This window comes from Drosophila santomea, chromosome 3R, assembly GCF_016746245.2.
Source record: "Drosophila santomea strain STO CAGO 1482 chromosome 3R, Prin_Dsan_1.1, whole genome shotgun sequence".
Lineage (NCBI taxonomy): Eukaryota > Metazoa > Arthropoda > Insecta > Diptera > Drosophilidae > Drosophila > Drosophila santomea.
Genome location: NC_053019.2, coordinates 5,661,590 through 5,689,494, shown reverse-complemented (window position 1 = coordinate 5,689,494; position 27,905 = coordinate 5,661,590). Strand labels below are relative to the sequence as shown.

The 27,905-nt window shown below is 41.3% G+C and overlaps 1 protein-coding gene across 7 annotated transcripts; it reads right to left on the bottom strand.

Moving 5' to 3' along the window:
- Nucleotides 1-647: 647 nt before the first annotated feature.
- Nucleotides 648-27,609, bottom strand: LOC120451725 (sodium/potassium-transporting ATPase subunit alpha). Of its 7 annotated transcripts, XM_039635632.2 has the most exons (11): nucleotides 18,489-18,911; nucleotides 17,282-17,424; nucleotides 14,356-14,436; nucleotides 12,878-13,009; nucleotides 12,541-12,807; nucleotides 10,696-12,477; nucleotides 10,129-10,344; nucleotides 9,546-9,640; nucleotides 3,491-3,665; nucleotides 3,122-3,354; nucleotides 648-3,055 (listed from the first exon to the last, which is right to left on the bottom strand). In XM_039635632.2, exons 2-11 carry the CDS (start codon nucleotides 17,291-17,293, stop codon nucleotides 2,935-2,937), a joined length of 3,114 nt encoding a protein of 1,037 aa, XP_039491566.1. In that variant the 5' UTR covers nucleotides 17,294-17,424; nucleotides 18,489-18,911; the 3' UTR covers nucleotides 648-2,934. The 7 variants fall into 7 exon arrangements, with proteins under 7 accessions (XP_039491566.1, XP_039491565.1, XP_039491564.1 ...); XM_039635631.2 differs by lacking the exons at nucleotides 9,546-9,640; nucleotides 17,282-17,424; nucleotides 18,489-18,911 and adding exons at nucleotides 9,848-9,942; nucleotides 27,582-27,609; XM_039635630.2 differs by lacking the exons at nucleotides 9,546-9,640; nucleotides 17,282-17,424; nucleotides 18,489-18,911 and adding exons at nucleotides 5,845-5,939; nucleotides 27,582-27,608.
- Between the last annotated feature and the right edge of the window lie 296 nt (nucleotides 27,610-27,905).

Here is a 27,905-nt window from a genome sequence, read left to right as displayed (position 1 = left end):
CGAGGCGTCGTAAAAATAAATAAGCAAAACGGAAATTAATAAAACCCAAATGTTGCCGCTGTCGCAGCGACCTCCCCATGTTGCCCCTGAGAGACCAGCCGCGACAACAGCTTTAGCCTGATGGCTACAAAGACGCAGCAATGGAAACAACAGCAGTGGAAGCAGCAGAAGTAGCGAAAGAGAAGCAAACGCTGCACGCCATTGCTGTAAGTACAGCCGGGAGCACAGACACATGTGTGCCACTGTGTGTGCTCACAACCTTTTCCTGCCTTTGTATTTGGAGTCCATTTTTTCGTCCCCTATTCTGTTTGCTTTCGTTACAGATTCTAACGCATTCTGCAGGGGTGAACACGGGGCGTATGAACAATATATTTATGTTTATAGCCTCGTTGCCAGTTCGCGTGTAGGCATAAAACTGTCGCGATTTTTCTTTCGAATGTGTATGATTATTTGGAACGATAACTCAATTCAATGAATGAACAATGGCAATCATAAAATCATGGCACTGTTACGAATTTAAATAGCAGCTTACAAATTTAAAAACATGTTGTTAACTTTTTTTCTGTGCATTTGCAATCAACTTAAATCTTGTTTTAACTCTTTTCAAAACCCCAATTCCACATGTTGTTGCAAGTAAAACATATAGATTTGTTTTTTAAGTTTTATTTATGTAGTTTTTTATTTTAATCTTTGTTTAAATCTACAAATACATTTACAGCGGAGGGCGAAAGAACAAAAAATTAAAAATGTTTTCTCATTGTTTTGTTGTTACATGCAAGTTTTTACTTCTGCGTGTTGTTGACAAATTTGTTGTGGTTTTTGTTTTGTTTCAAGTTCTTGCTTTTACCATCGAACGTTTATATAATTCTGCATTTGTTTATAAATATTTGTAGTCCATATTATGAGTTATTTATATTTTGTTTTTGTCCTCGTTTGGTTTTTGCTTTGCTTCGTTTAAGTTTAGTATCATATCTCTTTCACATCAGCATCCATCGATCAATATTATTAATTACTCAATATAATTTGTTAACAACTAATAATAATAATTTTGTTTAGTTTTCATTTTCTTTCATAACTAACATGCCATAATTATCGTTATCCCCAATGCTAATGATCATCTTCACTAAGTTAGAAAACAAGACAGTTGGTTAAACGAAAACAGCAGCGAAGTTAACTCGAATGTCTGGGCGTATCTCTCTGCGTGGGTGTGATCTTATCGGTCTAGCCGAGCTTATTGAACATCCTATAATCGCTGTCTGATCCACTTTTCACAATTCACAACTTGAAATTCTCAATTAGGCAGCCCGAGCCGATTTTTCAGACCCACTCATTTGATAACGACAATGCCAAGCTTTTTAATTCGTCGAACTTCAATGTAATGACCAACAATTTGACCGCTCAACCGTTCATGTTGTGTTTGTTTTTTTTTTTTTTTGGAGGCGTGTGTGGGCAGGGAAAGCGATACAAAAACAATCAAAGAAAAGGTAAACAGAATACTGCCTTGGGCTTGCCCCATTTTGGGGCGCTGTGCCGTGTAAAACTTACAAACATTTATTTTGTGGGCGCTTTTTCTTTTGTTTTGTTTTGTATTGAATTTAGTTTTTAGTTTTATTAGGTTTTATCTTTTCCTTCTGGGCCTAGGTATCGGTAATGGTATCTGTATCTGAATATCGATATCGACATCGGGGGACTTAACCCCACCGAATCTCGGCATCGGTTCTTTTGGGCTTAAATGCACACAAAGCATAATATTGCATGTCAATTGGTTTAAGGGGTTTATTATTAAACATTTAGTTGGTTTTTCTTTAGATTTTAACAAATTCTAGACCGGCAGTGCCCCAAACATCGCTCGGAGACCCCTTTCCGGACCTCGGCATAGTGCCAAGTACAGATCGGTCGCTTCCCTTATGGTTTCAATTTTGGTTTTTGGTGTATTGTATAGCTCCATTTATATAATCAAATTTTTCCATATAATATATGTGTGTATATATATAAACAATTATATTCGTCGTGTTCACATTTCTTGTGGTTTTTCTTCTGTTTATATATATATTTCGTTCTTCTGCGCTAAGCTGCGTTTACACACACAAGTTTCCAGTTTTGCAAATTAATTTCTGTTCTTTTGTTTTGGTTGTTGTTGTTGTTGTGGTTTTTATTGGGCTTTACTTTTCACGGCTTACTTGGTAACTACGCTAGGGGTTTTCATTGTTTTCTTTCCTCATTTACTTTTTTATTTACTTCGTTTTATAATTTCTCTAAACTTCTTATATACTTTGTCTCGTCATGCGTTGTGTATCGGTGTGTGTGTGTGTGTTTGTGTTTGTGAGTGCGTGTGTATGTGTGTGTTAGCTTTTTGGGATCTTTTTATTGTTACGATAAAAATCGCTTCATCCAGTTCTCGTTACGTTAATAATTTTACTAAAAAGATGTTGTTTTTACTGTTTTGCTTAGTTACTGGTTGATTTTCTTGTTGTTGTTCTTGTCTGGTTGTGATTGGTGTTTCATCGAAATTGTTGTTCGTTTTTGTTGTTTGTTTTATTTTCATTTATACTTTATTTAAATCTTATTTTTAGCTTTAATTTATAATTTAAATTTACTTAACGTTTAAAATAATTATCGCTTGCATTTTTGTTTATCCTCGTTTACTTTAAATAATTAAATTAAAAAAATAAAATATATTGTAATATGTTCTTGCTGTAGCTTGTTGTAGCCGTAGCTTTTGCTGTTGTTGTTGCCGTTGCTGCTGCTGTTGCTATTACTGTGGTTGTGTTGCTTTTGTGGGTTTCGTGGGTTTTGTGGTTCATAAACATTTCTATTTGTTGCTCTCCATGGTTTGTAGGTGTTGTTTGTGGGTGTTCCTTGTTGCTTTTGTTGTGGTGTGTGTTCGTGTGTGGGCATGTGGCTGTGTGTGTGGGAGTGTAGCAGTGTGGGTGTTTAATAGTAGGTCTCCTGCTCCAACCAGCCTCCGGGGTTGCGGCGCAAGTAAAAGCGACGGGTCTCGTCATAGATGAAGATGGCCAGCGCAAATGGAATAGCCGGGAACCACCAGACGAGTCTATAGTTTGGGTATGGAAAGTCAATTATATAAAACGATCCCTGAGGATTTTACAGGACCACTCACTTCAGGGGGTACATGCGCAGACCCTTCTCCATGCCCGGGCAGTACGAGAGGAACGCGGCCAGCACGGTTTCAAAGACGAGGCCAAAGTTCAAAGCCCAGTTACGCATGCCCTGCTGGAAGATCGAGTTACGTCGCGTCTTGCAGATGATCAGATCGGCCCATTGCACAACCACGATCGAGATGAAGAAGGCCGTGTGGCAGGTGTACTCCAAGGTCTTGCGGTCACGGTAGGTCTATAAGAGTAAAGGATAAATGAATTTATTATTTATCCCACTTATTCTTAGATTTGGCTACTAGTTTCCAACTCATCATTGGCTGTTATAACAGCATATTAAATAAATTGAAGAGCCAAAACGAGTGTCGACTTACCCATTCTTGACCATAGGAGTCAGTAAGATCGTTGACAGCCTTCGAGTCCCACATCTTACGAATGCCGAACAGTTTCTTGGGCAAGAAGCCGTTCTCAGCCATGATGACGAAGTATACAAAGAAGCCGGCGGCGGCCTGGATCATGCCGATTTGTCCATAGGCCATCGAAATCAACCTGGATTAGTTAAATGGGCGGGACCAAGTTGGAAGTTGGGAGAAACAAGCAGATCTCGTTAGACAACTCTCAGAGGCAGGCTACACTTTTTCTTTTGTGTGGGGTTTGGTTTTGTTTTTTTTCAGGACGCAAGACACTTCTCGTTACAGTTTGGCTAGCGGTAAAGTTTCGGGCATCGGACTGAAGAAAACAGGAACATGCGCGGCTTGGTCAGGATTTTTGTTTGTCGTAGAACTTTAAAGACGGTCGTTCGGGGTACTTATGAGCAACAAATGCTTCAAATTAAGCGGTAAACGGTAGCACACAGAAAGATAGAACCAAAGGATAAATCGCACAACAAACACAAAACACTTAGGGAGGATATCAAACAAAAACCCTGCCCAAGGACTGCAAATGTCCGATCAGTCCGCGATCCGAGTACCAATTCGTACTCGGGGTTAGTCGGTTAGATTGGTGTTAGTGCCACTTTACCTTGAAGCTCTTTTATGGATTGTTTAAGCAAATGGATGTTTATCGTTTAGATTTAGTGGTTTTAAAATGTTACTCTATGTAGCGTGGAAAGTGTCAAGGCAAATCTCGATTTAGTTTCAAGAGCGCGTTAAAGCAAATCGTACAGTCTACTCTCGATAGAAAGCGTGATGGCGTAGAATTGTTTGAATTTCATTACATTGTTTGGCTTTTTTACACTTTGCCTTGGATGTGGATGTGAAAAGCAAAGGTATTGTTAGTGCTAATCGATCATGCGGTCTAAATACAGGACATACATTTAAAACTTGCAGGACATTAAAGCGTGCCACTATGACTACGACAGGCGAGTGCAACCTCTACAACCTTTGGTTTACTTACGTTCAAGGAAGATTTGATCGAAATCACATAAAACATAAAACAAAAGCTTAATCATAAACTTACACGTAAACACAAACTTAAGAGTAATAAACACGTAAGATAATTGCACACAAGAAAATCATAACAAATTATTATCCGTTGCCATTCTTGTTAGATTCTCAAGTATTACCTATTTTTTCAGGACACCCTCCCTCACATTTAGACTTACCACGACTTGAAAACTTGGAACCAGATTTCGAAACGAGTCTAGAGATATAGCTTTGGTATATAACGATCATATGGTGTATCTAAAACGCAACTGAAGCGATTTTGTTTTGTAGTTGGCTCGAACAAACTCAGCTACAAGTAACGCACTAACTGGTCTAAGAGTAACGGCAGAAGCTTCATTTTGGTGTTTTTTGTGTTTCTGTTTGTTTGGTTCAGTCTTTGTGGTTCAGCTTGTGGAAATATATCCACCTTATATTTCATTGTTTGTTGTATGGGTCGTGTACTTTGTTTTTGTTTATTGTTTATGCAGGTGAGCGTTTGAGCGAGCGAGCGTTTTTCTTTGAACTAACATCGCCAAATTCTCTAGAAGCAGCTGTTGGGCTTTTTTCTTAGTGGCACTACAGTTTGCAAAACACACACTTTCAGATTTAATACGAATTTAGTTCCTCAATAGTTTGAACATACACAGTAAGTGTGTGTAAGGAAGTTTGTTGTGCGAGTAATACACCACAACTGTAACACTTAGAGTTAGGAATTTAAGTGGGGGATACATTAAGGGATTATTCTATATGAAATTATGTAAAATAGGTTGGAAATAAAAACGGATTCTTTTATGGTGGGTAAATTTTAGAAACTTGTTGGTTTTTAGAATATTCGAAAGATATTTTCATTCCACATTGAGAGTTTCTGAAAGCATATTATAAGTAGGTCACATAGAAATTGGAACGAAAGAAAACTATGTAAAACAGAAAACTGTGGAATAAATATTTTTTTTTTTACGTTCAAGAGTGTGGAGTTGAAACTTAAACATGGAGAAACGCATGAACGCATCAGCAAACGAACAAACAGTCGCAAAAGTTTCTGGGTGAAATTTGGAATTTAGCATTCGATCGATTGCATTTTTAGACGGATTAATGATCGGTTGATCTACTTGTTTGGTCAAATTACGATGCAAGAAACGCGACCACAGCACATCAAACAAAGTTCAAAGTTGGTAACGTAAAATATGGTTGCATGTTTGTTCATTTTCTATTTCATAACTAATCAACTAAAAGACGGTTAACACTTGGATATTGGAGTTTTGTTTTTGTTTTTTTGTAAGACCTTAGCGTTAAGTTTTCCTGACCTGCGGTTCACCAAGTTGTCGCGATACGGATCTCTCGGCTGACGCTTCATAATATCGCTCTCGGCTTGCTCGTAAGCGAGTGAAATGGCCGGAATCTTGCGGTATATGGCAATTAATGGTTATTGATTGTTCGGTTATCGGTATTTGTGCAAGTTGCAATTGTTAGTTGGTTGTTTGATAATCAAAAGAAAGACATAACAAGAGTCGAAAGAATGTAGGGAAATACAAAGGAAAATCTGGTTAAAGTTTACAAATATATATAAAATATTTGTATAAAAGTTTTATATAAGTATGCTTGCGGGCGAGTAATAAATACTTGTTCTTTATACGCTAATTTATAATCGCTAATAGATCGTAGTAGGTAGATAGAGATCTGAGGGGAGGGCGGGAGTCTGTGTCAAGTAATACCAACATTTGGCATTTGTTATTGCATTTTATAGTGTTTTTTTCTTAGCTCCCGCGTACTTACGAAGCTAAAACTAGTCTAGGGCAAAAAAGAGCATAGAGCACCCAGTAGTAATAGTAAAATCGATATATAGTAAATAGTAGGTAGTAGTAAATGCACAGATATGGGGTGTACAAAAATGGATTAGAGCTTAAATTGCGCTAAATCATTATACATGTATCATTATTACTATAGGACAATTTTAGCCTGGTTTTCAGATTGAGTTGGGGGGAGATTTGTGTGAGCGTCGTTGAACTACAACTCAAAAGACGTGTCAATGAATGACTGAGAGTTGGTAGAGAAAAATACAGGGTAAACTCTTGTCTGATTGATTGATAGAATGTGCTGAATGATACGAATTGATTTTTGTAATAGGAGATTCATGAATGAATTGATGTCGAAACCGAAGATTCGTCTACCGTAACATGAGTGTAGCATACGTAGAAACGTATATATGTCATAGAATATACAGACTCACTAAATTAACAATAGGCCTGCTCTAGCATAGTGCTAGGAACTAAGATGAAAAAGATCTGTATTGATATAGTATCCAATTATCGTTAGTTCTACAAAAACATAGCTCAGATTTGAGCTAGAGCCTCAGTCTTCAGGTATCAAAATGATCTCCACTTACCTTCGCACCACAAATAAAAGGATCTTCATTCAAAAAACAAACAAATATCTGTAGAGCTTCTACAGTAGAACATAAATCTAAAATAATTAAACCAAGTTATCAAGGAGTTTAAACGAATGATATATGAATGTTTTCGAATCCGGAAAATATAATTTAAGATATCTTTGAAAAACTGCTTAAGCCCCAAAACGGAAATTCATAACATCTTAAGAATCGTTGTAGATATAGAGAGAAAGTGATAAAGAGATCGAAAGGTTACCAAAGTTAAGCAGAGAAGTGAAAGGAAAACTAACTGATTTCATTGCTATAAGAAAAAGATTTACATGTACTCCTAATCCAATATACAGTTTCTAAATATTTCGAGTGCAAAAATATTTGAGAGAATTATATCCGATAAAGTTGTTCTTCCTTGTGTCTTCTTTAGTTAAAACTCAAAAAGAATAAAAAATTCTTCTGGGTTATATAAAATATAGTAGCTATGTATAAATATATGTATGTAGTTATGTTTACAATTACATTTATCAGCGTACAATAATGCGATATATTGCAATATTGCAAAACAAATCAAAAGTCTTACAAAATGTCTTACCATACATATGAAGAAAATACAAAAAGAACATATACTTTAAGTATTTTATAAAGATCTTTCTAAAAATTATTTAGGTCAGGTCCGGATTTAAGTGTGTTCAGGAACAGCTCATAGAAACAAACTTAACGAATTTACTAAGAACACGCCTTGATTCACTAACAGTTTTATAGTTATGTATGGTCAATTAAAATTACTAAACGCTTTAAACTTTACTTCATACTATCTGAATGGAAATATCAGAAACTAGAAGAATCTTGAGAATATTCAACTAAATAAGAGAACAGTGAACAGAATTCAAAGAAAAGCTACCAAATGAAACATTTAACATAAAACATGGAAAACATTGGTGGAGTTTATCCAAATAATCAACATTCAACCGAGGAGTACTTAAGCTATTTTAAAATATTTTAGTTAGTATATAGAAAGACAGAGATATAGCGGATAATAGATAATATAGGTTAAAAATAGAGTAAAATGATTTTATTATCTTCGACTTGTAGGATAGAAAGAAAGCGTACTGATTTTAGCTTGCTTTAAGGACTTTGGCCGACCAAAGTAGAAATTCAGTTAAATGGTATTCAATTTGCTTTTCATTGCGTGACAAAAAGGAATTATTTGGTGGTTCATAGAGTAGCAAAATATGCAAAATCTTGATTTGCGTTCGGATATGTGTCATTTACGCTAAATAGAAATTCAGTTCTTGCTGTTGTTCGGTTGGTTGATTGAAAGTTGTTTGTTGGTTGTTCTGGTAAATGTTGTAATTGATTCGATAGCAGCACGGAGCGAAACTTTACCTTTCGTTGACCAGTTTATCTTGGAAGGGGTTCCTCGGCTGGCGTTTCATAATATCGGATTCAGCCGTCTCATAAGCTAAGGAAATGGCTGGCACCTAAACGTGCGAACGATCGTTTGTGGTGGTGGATTATCGGTTGGTAGTTGGTTGAAGTGGAAAAAATAAATGAAATTAAATACGATAAATTATGGAAACATAAACTCCTCTCCTTGAACTCTGCGAAACCCTGAAAAATCCGCTGTGCTGTGGGGCGACGCTGGTTTATAAGGGTATATTTCTTATAGACTAGATTGCATAACTTAATCCCCCCCTCTTAAATCAAACTTAGGCTGCAGAGACTTATTGGGCACAATGCTTGATGTGTGGAGTGACGAACAGAGTTAAACATAAGCTAATGTAAGTTCTCGATTCAAATCATGAAATAAAAACCATTCTTTTCGGTTGGGTTAGTTGATAAAAATCGTGTGCAAATGCTAATTTTGATATTGAAATTTTGCCAAATTGTACAAACTTAAAATCCATTACAAATGCCAATCAATTTGTCCAATTCAAATAACGTCGAGGGGTGAATCTTACGGTTAACTCAGTGTTAGTTACACCACAAAACGAAAGTCGTGAGCGATATGTATCTGAATTATATATTTGTGAGAGATTAACAATATACGACGCACACATATTAACATTTAGAGCATTAGAGTATGGCAGATGAATTCAAAATTCGTTTGGGCGAGGTATTCAAAGTCGGGATGATTGAATTGTACATGTACATGTATATATAACTCTCTGCGAGCAACTCAATAAAGGTGGAAATGGACTTATACTTGAAATGTACATAGCTGATGCTGTTATGTATAGATGGTATATGCATGACGAGGGATCTGCCACCGAATGAACATATGCTACAGAGATGAGATCTGAGAGGAAAGCTGTTGTGGTGGGCATGTATGTACGAGTGATAACATTCTTAATAGTTAGTTGGGTAGTTAGTAAGCCATAAACGAGTCAACGGCATTGTTAAATGGTTACGCTGCCTTCGTTCAGGCCAACTTATTTTATTACAATCCAGCCACATACACATAAGACATATGCTATAGTTATATGGTTTTTCTCTTGATTTGCGCTTTTCTTTACTTCAGTCTTGACTTATCCTTTTAAAGGTTAAGGTTAGTGAGTTGGTGAGTGTGTGTGTGATGTGTGTGTGTGTGTATTAGTGTGGGGTATAAATTGACTTGATTGGCACCTTGAGTTCACTAATTTATCGTTGAAGGGGTCACGTGGCGGACGCTTCATAATATCGGCTTCGGCATGTTCGTAGGCCAATGAAATGGCTGGCACCTAGGTATTGGATTATGGCAGGTAGTTACATTAGCAACAATTTACATTCCATAAATTCAATTCAGTTCGATTTTGGCCTAGACCTGTGGGGGTAGCTAGAGTTCGGGACGTGATTAAGAGCACTTAAACTACGCGAGGGCCTAGCACTGCGTTGATTTCTAGCCGGAGCTGCTGGATCTACATCGGAGCGGAGGCTAGCGCGTTTACCTCTCGTTGACCAGGTTATCGATCTCCGGATTGCGCGGCCGGCGCTTCATGATGTCAGCCTCGGGTCCCTCGTAGGCCAGCGATATGGCAGGAATCTGATCGTCAGTGCAGTCAGCCGCACAATTTACGTTCAGAGTGGGTGTTAAAAATGCTAGTTCTTAACTATTAACTGGGATGGGCTCAACTTTTATATTTAACTTGCTCGAATGATACTGACTTAATAGCAACTTTAACTTTAAACTTCGATGGGGCTTGGGTTCGGGGCGGAGGTCTAAACTTACCATGTCAGTGCCCAGATCGATGCACAGAATTGTCACGGTTCCCAGTGGCAGTGGTATGTCGCAGAGGATGAAGGCCAGGAAGGGCGAGATTTCGGGAATATTGGAGGTCAGGGTGTAGGCGATGGACTTTTTCAGGTTATCAAAGATCAGGCGACCCTCCTCCACACCAGTCACAATAGAGGCAAAGTTGTCGTCCAGCAGAATCATGTCAGCAGCCTACACAGGAGCATTTAGATAATTTATTTAGGCATTTTGATAAGCAAAATACATCAAATCCAAATTGCACCATCTTTCACTTACTACAGAAGTGTCATTAACCAAAAACATTAGTTCATGCAGAAAGGAAAATTGTATTGTACTTTCCCCAATGAAAAACATTAAACGCGTTTTCAAACCAAATCCTTTGAATGGTAATATGTAATCGTTAATGTGTGAATAAGAAAAATATCACGCTCATATGCAAATTAATTTATGCTGCTTTGAAATTATAAAACTTCCTAATTGATGGCCAATTTTGGTGATATTTTTACTCCGTCCAATTTTTATCACTATAATATGATTTCCTACCTGCTTGGACACATCGGAACCGGCGATACCCATGGCAACACCGATATCAGCCTTCTTTAGAGCGGGAGAATCGTTGACACCATCACCAGTCACGGCCACAATAGCTCCCATGCGCTGGCAACCCTCGACAATAATGAGTTTCTGCTGCGGCGAGGTACGGGCGAAGACGATCTCGGTGTGGTAGCGGAGGATCTCATCCAGCTGGTCGCTGGACACATCACGGAGCTCAGCGCCATGGACGACGGCGGCCTTGGCCTCGCGGGGATTCACTTCAGAGATGGGGATGTTCAGGCGCTGGGCAATGTCCTCGACGGTCTCGTTGCCCTCGGATATAATACCGACAGACTTGGCGATGGCCTTGGCAGTGATCGGGTGATCGCCGGTAACCATGATGACTTTGATACCGGCCGAGCGGCACTTGGCAACGGCATCGGGCACGGCAGCACGGGGGGGATCAATCATGGACATAAGGCCGACGAAACGCAGATTATCGATGGGGAAGTTGATGTCGTCGGTGTTGAACTTAAAGCCGTTGGGATACTTGTCGGATGGCAGCATAAAGTCACAGAAGCCGAGCACACGCTCACCCAGTCCACCGAGTTCCATGTAGGCATTGTTGAACGCCTCCTTCATCTCCTCGTCCAGAACCTTCTCCTTTCCGTTGATGAAAATGGTAGAGCAGCGCTCCAGGATACGCTCGGGAGCACCCTTCATTACGAGCAAGTAGCGCGGATCGTTGGAATCCTCGGTTTCGTGGATGGACACTTGGTATTTGTTGGTGGAGTTGAAGGGTACCTCGGCAATCTTCTTATTACGCTTGCGAATGTTCATCACATCGCCCAGAGCCAGTTCCATGCACTTGAGCAGAGCAGCCTCGGAGGCATCTCCACTGACTTCTTTCTTGAGGATGGGGACACCATCTTGGCCTCCCTTGAACTCGGCACGGTTACAGAGAGTGGCAATGCGAGAGAGCGCCTTGAATCCAGGGCTGGTTCTATCGTATTGAACACCCGACTGATCCTCAGTTGTGTCGGCCTCGATGATCTGATTATCGAACCACATGTGAGCGACCGTCATTCGGTTCTGGGTGAGGGTGCCGGTCTTATCGGAGCAGATGGTCGATGTGGAGCCCAGGGTCTCCACGGCCTCCAGATTCTTCACCAGACAGTTCTTGGAGGCCATACGCTTGGCGGTAAGGGTCAGGCACACAGTGACGGTGGCCAGCAAACCTTCGGGCACGTTGGCGACGATGATTCCGATCAAAAAGATGACAGCGTCCAGCCAGTGGTAGCCCAAAATGAAGGCAATCACGAAGAAGGTGACGCCCAGGAACACGGCCACGCCGGTAATAAGGTGGATGAAATGGTGGATCTCCTTGGCAATGGGCGTCTCTCCAGTGTCTAGACCGGAGGCGAGACCAGCAATGCGGCCCATGACGGTGTGATCGCCACAGCTGATGACCACACCCTTGGCAGTGCCCTCGACGGCGTTGGTGGAGAAGAAGGCCAGATTTTTGGTCTCCAGTGGATTCTCATGGGTGAACTCGGCACCGCGGGACTGCGGCTCCGACTCGCCGGTCAGCGAGGAGTTGTCCACCTTAAAGTTGCGCGCCTCGATGATGCGGATGTCAGCGGGGATACGGTCGCCGAACTTCACCTCAACGACATCGCCCAGAACGAGATCCTCAGCGCGCAGCGTGAGTTTCTCGCCCTCGCGGATGACGGTGGCGAACTGGGGTACCATGTTCTTGAACGATTCCATGATCTTAGAACTTTTCGATTCCTGCGGAACGCACACCACAGTTAGTAAACCGATCTTGAGCTGCTCAGATTGGGGAACACCTACCTGATAATATGAAAAAATGCCCGTCACGATGACGACAGCGGAAAGTACAATACCCAGATACAAATTATCGTCGGCCGGCTCCTCGCTGGTGCTGGCCTGGATAGAATAGGCCACAAAGCAGAGAATAGCACCGATCCACAGCAACATGGCGAAGCCACCGAACAGGTTCTTACAGAACTTAACCCATTCGGGAGTCTGCTTGGGTGGCGTCAGCGCATTAGGACCATCGCGCTCCAAGTTTTCCTTGGCCTTGGCGTGACTTAGACCCTGCGGAAGATCAAAAACGTATCAGTTCACATGTCGGATGGGATACCATTCACTCAAATGGTGCACTTACATTTTCGGGATGTGTCTGAAAGCGCTGATACAATTCCTCAGGAGAGATTTTATGAAAATCGATATCCAACTCCTGTTTGAGATCATCTAAATTCTCCTTTTTATTAACTTTGGCCGGCATCTTGCGTCTTGACTGTTGAATGGAGACAGATAATTATGTTAGTTGCTGAAGGTAATGATGCACTGCAGCAATAGACCCATAAGCCGACACAGAATTCGATTTACTTCATGCCTTGGTTAAGCCTTTGATAAGGCGTAGAGGATTCAGTACCACAAACGATTTTTGGGTTGGTTAAGATAGAAGTGAAGAGAAGAGTTTACCGAAAGGTTTGCACGGAAGAAACCTTTAAAATAGTTCAACATTACCATTTACCATCAGATTTTAGGGATCAGTTAGATATCAGTTTTACCGGCACCCGTTGTTAGCAACTTACCCGACTAATTTACTACTGGTCAAGTGATTTTCCCAACCTGTGCACGAGGATGTGGTTATAGATTTCGGCGAACCCATTCCGAAATGAGTTCGAGCGTGAGAATATTCAAAACGAGCGCTGATTCGTAGAGCTCTAGTAATCTAAGGCATGCAAAATGCGCGCTAAATGACGCTCCCGAACGAAATGAGAAGAGCACGTAAATGAATTGAGGTGCACAAAACAAATGATCAAGCTATTATACAAACATTTGTTCCTACACATATGTTACGTATGCAAAACAAAGAAATTAAACATGAAATACAAAAAAATTAATGAAAATTAACTTATCCTATAGTGCAGTTAAAAATATATAGATTTACTATGCATTAGCTGACCTCGAAAGCCTTTGAATTGGCCATAAAAAAGAAAAGAAAGAGAATTCGAAATAAAATATAAATGGATCCAAAAGATATATTATATATAGTCTTAGCAGCTGTCTAGTGTCTGGCATTCTATCTTTAACAGTGTCTATAAGTGTTCTCTTTTCAAGACGCACGGGCAATGATTTTTTGCTCTTTGACGTCATTGTTGGGGTTGCCATGCAATCAAGGCAAAACAAAGCAAAAACACACAGAAAGTTGAACTCCTGTTCATTTGAAAAACTTATAAAGTTAGTCAAAAAACTGACAATATTTCATTGAAAAATAAACAAAGTCTCGAAAATAACCTCAGAGAAAATCAAAAATGGCCATATTTCTGACATTATTATTGGCCATCGTTATACATAGCGAATTATAGCTATTTATAGCCTCTGTAAGCATTTCGCCAGAGATTTCTAAATGTCAACTGCACTCGGTAAATACCATTGGATGCATGCCCAAGTCTAACAAATATAATAAATAATATGTGCAATTATAAGCCCCAAAAAGGGAAATCGATGGCAACGAAGTGGGTTAGTAAAGCGCTTAAAATCGAAAAGGGCCGTGTTAGAAATGAAAAACATAAATAGAGTGGATGAAAAGGTACAAATGTGTGGCAGTGTGTGGCTGAGGAAAATTCGATTTACCTTGTACTGGCCATCGGCTGTGCGATTGTCGTCATCGGTGGCTATAACCGTGGCGACTCGATAAGAGTCCGCCCTCCCATGCTACGCACATGAAGGTATGGATTTCGAGTTCGGGTTCAGATTCGGATTCGGTTTCAGTATGGGTGTTTCAGTGTTGGTGGGTCGGTCGTTGGGTGGTGTTTGATTGATGATGTCGATGATGGGCGAACAAGTAACGTATTCAAACGGGGAAGAGATAAAAATCAAAAATCGAACAAAACTAAAAACGAGCATAAACAAATGCAAGACGTACACTATGCATGTATGTATGTATATGGCTATTATATTAAGTAAGCTATTTTTTGCTTCTGGTAAAGTGATAGATGATGTTCATGAACTTAAAACTTTTTCTGTTACAGTGATAAATCAGACTTGTTTACTTCAATACTTGACAAAGCAGTATTTATTTCACTTCGAATCATGTTTATTTGAATGCAAGTTAAGGCTAAATTAGATATATATATTTTTCAAGTCGCAAATTGAGTTTCTAGAATTTACAATTTTTATTAATCTTCTCAATTTCTTCACTTCACCAGATCCAGATCTAGCGACTAGCAAGTAAGATAACTAAAGAATAACCAAATATATGATAAATATGTTTTGGATAAACAGAGACACTACAAATCAATTTATGTAACACTAATATAAACATTAATATGATAGGTTATGATGCATATTAACTCTGAGCTAAAACTAAAGGCGTTTCGGAGATTGCGGATTTTGTTGGCCTGGCAACACACAGTTGGTTTGATGATTCAGCGCCATTAGGAAATGGAAAACTGGCCAAGCTGACAAAGGACAATGAATCATGTGTTATACATAGACTTCCAATAAAAAGGCTTTCCAGCAAGCGGTACCGAAAATTTGACCCGGTTTTGTATCGGGCAGCATTATCTGCTGTGCGTCGTGAGTCACTATTATTATTATGATTATTATTTAAAAACAAACAAATCAAAACAAAAAGGCTAGTGAAGAGCGCACCAGTCAGCGAAACTCAAAAGAACTCAAGAGATATGCAGTGCAATATAAACACATAGGCTACTGTTTGTTTAGCCATGCAAAAACGAAGGGGTCGAAGGAAATCAAATCAAATTAATTAAAAATACGTATGTCTCGAGAGGAAAGTATTTATACACTAATGAATGCGAGGGCGAGGGGAAAGCGAGAACGCAAACCTGTCGCGTTCACATGGCAGCCAACTTGCGGGTATACTGACTATACATATTCGAGAATCTTACGCTTTGTTTGGCTTTGCTTTTTCGGGCCTTGCGCGTCTTGATTTATTTAATTTCATTATATGTATGTGCTTTTGGTTTCAGGTTTTTTTCTTTTTTCGATGGTTTTGGGCTTTCTGGTTCAATTGAGGCCGCTTTGGCAGCATGAAATAAATCGAATCGAGATAATCGGGTCTAGGGGCCTGCTACTGAAGGGTTTCCCTACTTTTCGGCTTACGCACTGTGACAAGTGTTCAAACGACTATCGATCTGCTTTCGTATCTTTAATCTTGCGTCGCTGGTTTCCCTCGTTCTAAGATTCCCTCTCAAGTGCTAAACAATCTGATAGGAGGATTAAAGTTAATATATGGGTTAGAATGTATCCTAGTGATAATACTATCTTAAGCTTACATGCTACCTTGCCTAGAAAGTTCTAAGTACCAAACAATTGTTAGCCATGACTTTGTGGGCGGAAAGCGCCGGGTTTTCCCACAATGCAGCGAATTCTGATTTTTCTATTCACATTAATTCAACTTAATCGGGCTTTTCATGCTTCAATTGATCCGAAACAATGCCAAGAGGCAGCATGTGGAACCAGGGGTATGGGTTTGGAATTGGGATAGGGTCCAGGATGAAGCTCGAGGCGAGAATAACGTGTATATAGGTATATGAATCAGAATACGACAATGGGCGGTCAGCCGCAGAGAAGCTTACATAAGCCAGTGAAATGGAAAATAGCAAACTGAGAACTGAACACTGAAAACTGCGAATTGTGAGCTGCCAGCGAGCCAATTAGACGAACAGATACAATTGTATCTGTATCTGTTGCAGCGCTCCAGCTAAAATGTGTTCCCCTAAACCGAATAGAACAAAACGGTATGCACACATTTCGCCGCAAACCATTTGGCATTTGAACTTGAATATCAATTTACAACATGTCGACTATTTGGAGGGAAAGAGCTGTGCATCGAATTGACGCGCTAATTGTTCAATCAATGCAAAAAAGTGCAAATACAAAAGTATCAGGGAAATGTGTATGCCAGAAATCGGGCGAATTTGTCGACATATCGCTTTTATTCGAAGGTGCATTAGCCGGCAGGTGAGTGCAAGTGGATCTAACCAGTTTCAAACCAGATTGAGGCGGCTCAATCGTTGAGGTGTCTGATTCGGATTGATAGAACACAATGCATTCGACTGGGAAATCGAAACTGTTTTGCTATGTTCGTTTTTCCCTCTTCATAGTACACCGAAAAAAAGAAAATAGAAACCAGTTTGGCTGGGCAAGATAACACATCGTGTCTGGCATCTCTAGTATCTGAGAAATGCATTTTCACCCGACTTGTTTATTATTTTTTTTTTATCCGCAGACTGAAACGCCAGATGAGCAGAACTCGCTAATGATCTCAGTTGCCCAAGTGTTTAATTTAAATATTATTAACAATTTCCAGCTAATTGTCTGCTTTATTTTCGCACGTTTTGCTTGCTTTCTATAAAAACCCCAAACCACCATATTTTTTACCAGACCAATGGACAAGGATAGGTTATGTAACGCTGTTCCATAAAAGTTAACTTAAATAAATCATGCTCGAAGCGGTCAAGGAAAATTACAATTGATGGAAAAATATACCTAAATGTATAAAATGTTTCTGAACTCGTCAGTTTTGATTACCCACCTGACCACTCATTATGCGGATTCTTGTTTAAACTTATTAGAGGCGAGACAGGTAAAACGATCAACAAATAATAATGTAAGGCACGACAACGGTTGGGGCAAATAAAACACGTTTAACAGAGTACAAAATAAAAACTTGATAAACTGAAATGAGAAAATTAAAAGTTTGAAAAAGGGGAAATTAATAGAGGCGAAAATGGTTAAAGCGACTCGAGCTTATGCAACAATCCACAGGATACGCGGCCGCTGGAAGGACGAGGCGGTGGAGCAGCAAGTGGACCGCTGGAAGGCCACGGAGTCACGGGAAATTTTGTGGAAGTGGACGATGGAAGCGAGTGTGTGTATGGAAATGCAGGCGAGCTGCAGTTTCCAGGATGCCGAATAACGGCACATGGCAGATGGAGAGACCAAGAGAGAAAGCGAGAGACAGAATTTCGAAAGTGAGCGAGCTTAACGGTAAACAGCGGATTGGGAGCGAGCCGTTGGGGCGCAAGCTCGAAAAGAGCGGCAGGAAAATTTTCCAAGACTTTTTCCTGTGCCCCCCTTTTTTTATGCTGTGTGCGGAATTATGAAATCGCCAGGCGGGGGGCCCAAATCGCTCTATATATGTATGTAGCTGGCTCGCTACATCCACTCATTCGTGTGGGGTGGCCAGGAAATTACTGCTGTTCCAAAATGTAAATCGCGGCAATTGAATCTAAACGATTTCATTGCCACAAAAGTACGTCAGGCGAAAGCGATGCGGAGGAAACGGACAGTCGGACGGACATGCGTTTGGCTTGCCATGAACGCCAAATTGAATGCCAAATCAAAAAGGAGGAAAAACATTATTTCAGCATTTTCGTCTCGCTATTGCACATACACTAAATCACTCTAGATCACTCGAACACTGTCAAATGCGTATGGAAATTCATTTTCTACATGTCCATCCTCCATTTTCCCCCCACGGAAAAGGAAAAAGTTAAATGCCTGGTCACACAGTTCTTTTCGATCTCCGATTCTCTCTTCAGATGGTTACAAATGTATATATCCATTACGCCAGGCATGAAGTTTTGGAAAAATCGATTTCGTACAAGGACGTTGTCGTTTTCTCGACGCCCCAAAGGGGGGTGGTGGGCTGCCGGTGGGCGCTGCAGTTGAGCAGACATGGAAAGTTCTTGGTTTCAGTTTGTTCGTTTTTTCTTTTATGCTTTCTTATTTTTTTCTACCTTTTACACGTTTGGGTGCTATTACACAATTTTTGCGCTTGGCGTTGCGTATTGTGTTTTGGGGGCTTTCGTAGAAAACTACCCCGTTAGCAGTATTGAACTTGTTTTCAGCACTAGAACCGATTCGCGTTGGAACGAGAGAAATACAACAAATACTGATCACACACGACTGCTGTTCGCAAACGTAATATCCTTTTATTCTTATGTCGAACGAGAGTTAGTCCTGGGCTGCTTTTCTTCTCGCTGAAGCTGGACTCAATCGATGCACAGTTATTGTGTAAGCAGAGCAGCGGGCACACACCAGCGCCGAGGGGGCGGGCGGGCGGCGGGGGAGCAGAGCTGTACTGTACCACCCGACAAAGAGACGAGATAGCTGCTGCTGTCACAGTTGGACCTTCCCAGTTCGGATTCGACGTTCGACTGAAACTTTTCGGCGCGTCGCGAGTGGTTAAGCTTTCTCGATTCTCGGATAGAACATTCTGTTCTGCCGACGTCGGCAGAGAGCTTTCGCCAGCAGATGTTACACCGCGGCCCAACGCTCTCCTACACTCGGCGAAAAAGTAACCATGAATGTGCGGGTGTACATTGGGGATTGCCACAAACGCCTACAACTGAATGCCTATTATTATATGTGACCTACATTTTTTGAAATGTCATAGATTTAGTTTAGTTGTCTTTATCATTAGTCTGAGATTAAGAGCTTGTAAATTTAAATATGATTCATCATCTCAGTATACATTTATGTCGCAAAAACTCTTATCATCGTATTTCAAACAGTAATTGCAACGAAATAATTGCGAATAGTTTGAAAAAAGGAAAATATTTCACTCCCCAAACTGTTGACTAAACAATCGACAACACTTAAGATAAGATAATTACTGAATATGGTGGAATAAATACATTTTCATCACGAATTTTTAAAGTCTAGTGCTCACTTTTTTTGCGAGTGGAGCCTCTCGTGCGAAAAGTGCACAGCGGCGGAGAGCTTTCCAGCCGAAAAATCTATGGCAGTGTCACAAGTGAGGCAGGCAAGGGGTTGGCTGCGCAGCCCGGAGCGGCGGAATGTGTGTCAGTTGGAGAGCGACGGCGGCGGAGAATGGGGCAGCGGGCAGAAAAATGGGGGGTGGCAAGGGCGAAGGAGGGTTCCCAGAGAGAGTGAGAGAGGGAGAGAGAGAGCGAATATCTACATAAATTGTATAACGAAAACAAAGCGTTTGATAAAAAGGGCAGGCCCACAACTTTGGCATTTCGGAACAGCCGCCTATTCGAGCCCTAGCATGACGTCACTCCAGTTGTACCCATCCCCCTAAAAGTGTTGACAATTACCCAGACCCGTTTTTAACATTCAGTCAGATGGACAACCCCCGGAGCCAACTAGAAAACCTCCCCCGAAACTGGTGAATCAATGTGGCACGTTACGAAAATCATATCCCCATATGAATCTACGAATCCGAGGTTTCATATGCGAATCCACTTAGCGTGCCCCTACCACTAATATTAAGCTTTTGCTATTCTTACTTAACGCATTCAAAGGCAAAGTGGCGGGGTTGCGGGTGAAATGACACCACGACTGGCTTAGGGCTTAAGGACTCAAGTAATTTCCTTTTCGGACCTTGAGTCTATTTCCAGTCCCTTGTAACTCGAGTTTAATTACACGTAATGCTGCCAACACAGAGACACAAGCAAATCACATGGATACGCACTTGTTCAGTAATACACTAGAATAATTCTAAACTGATGATTGAAACATTCCAATAGACTTTGAAAGTGTTTTAAATTCATTCTTATTCTAAAAATATTTTAACCATATGCTAGGCTTGGCACTTAGCTGATAGGAAAGTTTTTTTAATTTAAATGTGACCATTTATTAGAAATATTTCTTTGAACACCGTATGGTATTCGATGAACTTCCCAGCTTATTTTTTCTGCGTGCACTAAATCCCACGGAAAATCAATATAAGACATCGTGCCAGCTAAAGCAGCGGGAAAAGTTTCAGTCTCTGGTTTTCTGGAGCGCAGGGTGGCCGAATGACTCCCCTATCGATCTACTGGGGGCATCCAGATTTCTGGCCGGAATCGTGCACGTTTTATCAACTTATCGAATCGCGTGTGATATACGCTGAAGGAGTGTCCCGGCCAGATGAACTCAAACTCAATTTGTGGGTCATCAACTTGGCTTCATGTTACAGGGAGGTGCAGAGATGGACCCAAAGTAAATAAACAAATGCCGACTTGAGTGACCGTGTAGGCGAGTTGTGTACGCCAAAAGTTCTCCATCTATCGCTGGCGTACAATATCAACTTATGTAATGACACGACAAAAAAAAAAAAGCACTTGGCAACCGGAATGGAAGTTGAGATACATAGATAACATTTTCGCCCAGATATTGCCGGGTTATACATGGATACACATGTCGCCCGTGAACATTTACTTATGTAAATTATGTAAAAAGGAGAGCAGCGCCACAAGCGCACGGCAATGAGTTCAGCTGACAAATGGTCAACTGACGAGGGTTCCACGTAGCGAAGCCTACTGACCGTAGGTTGACCGGTCTGCGTGACGTCTCCCAACTCCGTCCATCGATCATTCAATCCCCGATATTCTATTCTCCGGAAAAACTTAATTTGGTCTGTCACCTGCCACGTGTCGGTACCTATTTTTTTGGGAAATTCAATGCCAACCACCTGAAAAATCAATATGCAATGACTGCGGTTATTGGTTGGGCTCAAAAAGCTGGGTTAAAAGAGTCTATTCCCCTGCCAATTATGACTTTTAGGCAAAACCAATAGGCCGAGCAGCGCTGATGACTTTACAAATTTGCGTTGTGTCAAAATCAACTAGCTACTGGATTTGCTAAGATGCCAATATTGAAAGAAAACTAAGCTTTTGATCCCAAATATCCCAAATGAAATACTGGTAAATTCAGGGGAAGCAACAAGATATCAAACAAATATTCCTGCGTTATATAAAGCTGTAATGATAAAATCTGTTATGTGACATTTGGGGACTTGGACCCATGGTTTGTCGGACGACTTTTGAGAGTTCAAGCTCGGAAAGTTCCACTTTAGTTCGTAGAAGTTGCATTCACACTTTGCATTTGAAAAGGGGAAAAGCGTGCAAGTTGGTTTGGCAGCCTGCAGCGAAAACTTTGGCCAGTTCGCTAATTGCCATTGGCAAGTGCGACCCTCCCGCCGATGCGAGTGGGTGGCGGTCCTCGATTCGGTTGCATAATGGCGTTCATGACCTGGGCCCTGGCAGAACCAGAAAAAAACAGAGACGGCGACGGCGACAGAAAGTCCGAGTCCGAGTGCAGCATAATCACTGCCATCACGAGTGCCCCGATATGAGAGCGAATGAGCCATAAAGCCGTTGTACTTGAGCACTGATTAAAATGTGTGCCCCCGCCACCCCCATGACCACCGGGAGGTCTTTTCTCGCCATGAATGGCAGACGGACCACAATGGTCATGCATGGTGACGGATTCGTGATGAGTTTCAAGGCAGGGAAATGTTGGGAAATTCATTACAAGTTACGTAAAAACAAAAGTTTTAAAAGCTTGCAATCAAAAAGAAAAACTTCAAAAGATATATGAAAGATATATCAAAACGGATGTAGTATTGAATATCTGGAACACTCATAAAAAATAACCCCAAGTTTATGAACTTGATTCCCAGATCATGTCACGTTCCAGCAGCGTATAAACTCGATCCTAACCCAAGTCGAAGTCCGGCTCTAGTTAGTCTATGATGCCATTCGAAACAATTTGCTCGTCGCTTTTCGTAGGCGTTTATGACAATAGATTTACGAGCATAGCTCGTCTAATTTACGCCATTCCCATTGTAAAGAAGCGACCATCCATCCATCCAGCTCATACAGTAGTTAAAAAGATGAGAAAAACCTTAGACGGCGACAACGATGAAGGAAAGTCACTGGCATCTCGCGGCGGGCAGCATTGAATGAAATGCCCCGGAAAAAACCAATTGTTATTCCACGTTTAATTTAGTAGAGCAATGGAAGCCTCCTCCCACCACCTACCGCCCACCTTGTAAATCCGATTTCACGGTTTGCGGGAACGGACAGTCAGCAGCTGACTGGGCTGCATCGTTGTGGGCGGGCAGATCTTGGATACATCCTAATCCATCCCATCGCATTTTATTCCATCTCATAGACACAGATACTGGTACAGATACATATACAGCCACAGGCATACATAGCTTCAGATACAGAGACACCGCTTGGCTTTGAGTTTCAGTTGGGTAATGCGAAACGCCGGAGACCGCCCGTCCGAAAATGGAGCAATAAATTCTAATCAAAATTAAAATATACATAATAATAAAGTAAGCAAAGCAGCCAGGCCCGGCCAGTCAGTACAGCACAAGCATTTTCTATGGCCCATTCAGCGCGTGTGTGCACTTGTCATTGCCTGGAAACTAAGCCAGGGAAAAGGGGCTGTCGTGGGTTAAGGGGGGCGTCCAATATGTTGGCCAAATGAGTTCGCGCAGCGGGGATTGCTGAGTGATTTTTCCCATTCTCATGGCGAGTACATATACATTTTAGATATAGGTGTATCTACTTTATTTGCGGGTGCTCTCCAAGGCCCTAAAACCGCCTAACAAGTTGCCACTTCATCTCCATAAAAGCGAGCTGATAATGGAGATCTTGTGAAAGACATATATTTTAGTCAGTTTTGAGGCTGGGAAACGGGGTTAAATGATAGTTAGACATTCTACGCATTGATCCATTAATTATTTACTTATGACTCTATTGAAGGAGTAAAAAACTACTGTGTTTTATGGCAAAAATCCAATTATGATTGAAATACCTCTTTGAGGATGTTCATCACTCGCCTGCTAAAGCTTACGCTTCCTATATAGTTGACACCCACAAATCAATAGAAATCCCACCTGCTCCAGAGTTCCGGAGTGGGCTAGGTGGGTGCATCGGGCTGACACGCGCCACCGCTCAATGAACCGCTTGGCACTAAATCAGCCTCAATTGAGAGTGTGCTGGCTAACCTACTTGAGCGGCAGCAGTCAAAGCCAGCGATTTGTGGCACGTTGGCACGTCTAATTGGAAGACAGTGGGCAAATAGGTAAAAGGTATCTGAACAGCGAATTGCTGGAGGTAATGCCACCCAGATCCCCACAACAAGGTTGCCCGGTGACCATACCCAATTATGTCGATTGCGAATCAGTTGCGCCTTATCAGGTATCCACTATCAGTCGGAACCATCGGCCATCCTCTGACGCACTTCACCTGGTCACGACGCAAACCAGTTCAGCTCAAGTGTGGCGGAACCCAAAACCAATTACAGCTGTCGACGGTTATTTGTTTGCCCGACATATATATACCACAATTATAACTCATTATCGGGCAGTGCGATAATTTGATTCGACTCCGAAGAGCTGGATATTTTCGGCTACTACCAAATTGGCGTTTGTCCGCTACTTATTTCAATTTGTTTGCATTTGCATTTGGCCAAAAAGGCGCGATCGTGACTGCGAAAGTACCTTTAGAGCAACGCCAGCAGCGCGTATTAAATTGTATTTAAATTAAAACAAATTACGGACAGGCCGAGTGTGTGTGCAAGTGGCGGCAATTGCTGATATTGTCGTCACATATGAGGCATTAAATTAAATAAAAATTTATTATGACGATTTAAGGAGCGTCGGGCAACAAGCAAAGTGCGAATCAAAAGATACAGGCACAGATTCACACACAATTGAGCTACTATACAACTGTGTGTATCTTGTGCGAGAATTCGAACAATCTTTCAATTGTCTGCATCGCATCGTTTGGAAAGCATTTTCCATTCCATTTCTGTTTCGAAATGCCAAGATTTTGGCTTTTATGGCAGGCAGGTATAGATTTTTTTATAGATCTCCATCTCCAGTGCCTAAAGTAATCTCACGGACAAGTGGCGGCCGAATCCGATTTTAGCGAGTTTGAGCGGGATATATATTTATTTATCCGATCCGGAATAGTTGGCCCGCCCTCTGTTTTTTGTGTTTACTCATTTGTTGTGCCTTCCCATTTTGCCGGGCAATTGAATCAAAGTAATATTCGAAAGTTATGTCATTTCCTTAGCTATGCATTACAGATTGCCCACAGAAGCCGGCTTAATCTCGGCCAGCTCGTTTACTTCCTCCCACAATGCGTTCGCGGTAATTGTGGTAATTGTTGTCGCTCCGACAATATTGAGTGCGAGACACAAGACGATTCAGAGTTCTGGAGATCAACAAATCTCGTCTTGCCGCCCGAAACTCGTTTAAACCGGCTCCGGCTCAGCTACTTCAGGTAGCTGAACAATAAACCACCCCTTCGAACTAAAGCCACCCCTGAAGGGTATGATCGATGGACCTTGAGAAACCTACCAGCTAGAGAACAACTTGAAAACAAACGAAAACGAAAATAAATCACAGTAAAGTTCTAAGACTTAATCTACAAGTGTGGGTCGAGCAGGCGTTATCTGATAAGCAGACGAAAGGTAAATATAGCGAACAGATACAGCTACAGATACCTCGGAAACTAGAGGCCCAGACCCCTAACAGTGGGTTATGCAATCGTCAGTAATTAAAACCCTACCCATTGACGCAAACTGGGCAGCCATGTGCCAAATATCACACCGCATCGAAACAAATCGAAGTCCTTGTCGAGTGCAATCTGTGTTCTGGATGTGACAGCAAACAGTCAATGGACGAGGTGATAATTTCCACATCTTACGATTATCACTGCCAATTGATGATGGCCACATAGTATAGATGTCTTTTTCCATACAGATCTGTTCTGTTCAAACGGTTTGCCATTGTCAGTTGATTAGATTTTTATTGGCGTGTAATTGAATTAAAACGACCCATATTGTTTTGCTGCCACGCTTTGATTGCCGAAAGCAAGTCACCGCCTCTGGCAGACGGTTTTCTGGTATTTTCCAGTTGTAATTATTATCGCTGTCGCTTTTACCGCCATCGCCAATCTGTTAAGTAGTTAACGCGAACTTAAAATCTCCGAGCCGGGTAAAACTGGTCAAATAGAGAAGGAGGCCCGTCTATTCGAGTGTAAAAAATATCTGGCTACATACATATGTACTACATGTCAACGCTGATAACTGCTGATAGTATTCAAGTCCTGGGGGCTAGCATTTAGAACCTGCCATTACCCACGTTGGAAGCACAATATTCAGCCTATTTGCTGTTTCCCCATAAACTCTTAATTGCTTTATCTGCATTTTTTGACTGATAAACGGGTAGATTCAGACATATACCAACTAGTTCTGGTTTCGGCTGGCCCTTAATTCCAAATCATTTACTTATGGAGCGCACATCGAGAGCAAGAAAACTTCATTATCACGTTCTTAGAGCACCGTCAGATTGTAGTTTCTTGATTTTTCATGTGCTTTCTTAAATTGACTTCAATTGAAAGCGCATGAGTCAGCATACAAAATGAAGCCACGACGCTGGTGGGGGTGTGAGATACACCCGTACATAACTCAGCTCTACGCGGATTTGTGCGTGAAATCATAATAGAATTTCCACTGAGCACACTGAGTTTAAGTTATAAGAGATATCGCAGTCCGACAGAATAATTTATAATAATTACACACCATAATATTCTTTACCCCTTATATTGTCAAACGAAATTACACTCGTAAAGACGTTGGGAAATGCGTTATATTTTAGAATTAATCTTGCGAAATTGTATACCTACAGAGTTTTAAATAATTTGCATAACTTACTTTAACAAACTATAAAATATGTATACAACTATAATATTAAATACGTAATAGTTTAATTACAGTTTTCATACTTCATTTTATAAATACAAGAGAAAATTCCTGCATGTGAACCCACTGTGGATTGCGAGTGGAATCAGACTGCTGGCTCCATAGCTTTGCATACTTTCGGGCCGTCGAACCAGTGTGTATGCGTGGTGCGTGTGTGTGACCTGCCCTTAGACAAGCCCCAAAATCAATAGAGCTGGCAGTTGGGACTTAGGATTGGGGGTCTAGCCCTAGGGACAGAAGCGAAAGCCCGGGTAGAAACAACAACCCTGGCGAAAAACTCATTACCGTCTGCGGGGTAATTAAGTGGCGTCATCGGTGGGACATTTAGTTACTAATCGGCGGGAAGGGGAAAGGAAAGAAAGGGCTACGTATAAACGTAGAAAAAATACGGGAACAAGTACGTCGATTTACGCTAATGTGGCAGTGTGTGTAATTAGCAGCGCACTACCGGGCCCAATGACACCAATTCCTGAAGGGGGGTAAGCACGGAAAATGGAAAAATAAACGTGTTATTCAGGGTAGGTTCGTTCTAGGGCTCGAAATTCCAATAATGAAATCTGCGAGATGCGACGGAATGGGGCGTGGTTCGGGAGGGGCGGCAGCAGTACCGGTTATGTAAGCCGAAAACTGGAAGATTTCTAGGCACCGAAAAGCGGAAAGCTTTCGCGCCGGGAAAGTGGAAAATTTGGGAAACTGGTCGGCATGGAAATGGGAATTGCGCATGTCAGCTAAGGGTTTACTCGCGTTTCGTGGAAATCCGAGCGAAACGAAAACGAAGCACACCTGGAAAGCGAGAGAGAGACAAAGAGCGAGAGAGAGAGAATACGAATTCGAGAAAAAAAGTCAAAAACCAGGTCTAAGCGCTATTTTTACAGATCAGCAGGTAAGCGGATATAGGCCGAGCCAGATCCAATAGGATTAGTAGCTGCACCCAGTTTCACATTCGATTCCACTTCCAGTTGCCGAAAATCAGCAAACAAATTAATAAACTTCGTTGGGCGTCGCCTCCGCTTTGTTGTTGTCGTTGCTTCTCGCTTTTTCACCAGCAACAAAACAAATAGAAGCAGCAGCAGCAAGAACAACACCAAAAGCAACGTACACAACACAGATACACGCACACACCCACACCAGCGCACTCGGGCTTCGATTTTTCCCACTAAAAACAACGCCCGCTCAGCGTTTCACTTGGCCAATTTGTTTTGGCAAGGGTTTTTTCGGTTCCTATGTCATGGTCTAACAACAGTTTACGCTTAATTATTTGCTCACTTAACTAACTTAGTTTTCATTGTAATCCAGGCTTTATTTTTGCTCACCTCGTAATCCGACCTTAACGCCATGTTATTTTAATTTAACTCGATTAATTCCAGGGATGTGCAAGATTTACAAAAATTGTAATGTATCGATATTCAGATGTCGTGATTACCAAATCGATTTCCCAGAATATCGGTGTATCGAACGAACCGGTGCAGAAATTTAGGTGGCAGCTCGCGAGTAGTGTTATAATCGGAATGGCAATAGGTAAGGAATGTGTATTATTATTTTACTTTGGAAAAAAGGCAACTATTCGATCTTTCTCCAGCGTATCGAAAATGCAAAATTAAGAAAATAAATTATTACTGATATATGATTTTCCCAAG

What these genes read in the sequence shown, in the direction of transcription:
- LOC120451725 (XM_039635631.2), bottom strand. Translation starts at nt 27,605, where the DNA reads ATGGCGTTAAGGTCGGATTACGAG. An exon ending in GATAACCTGGTCAACGAGAG is followed by an intron (nt 3,666 to 9,847) that starts GTAAACGCGCTA and finishes TAACTAATCCAG; the next exon opens with GTTGATTTCGATGGCCTATG. An exon ending in ACTCCTATGGTCAAGAATGG is followed by an intron (nt 3,355 to 3,490) that starts GTAAGTCGACAC and finishes TTACTCTTATAG; the next exon opens with ACCTACCGTGACCGCAAGAC.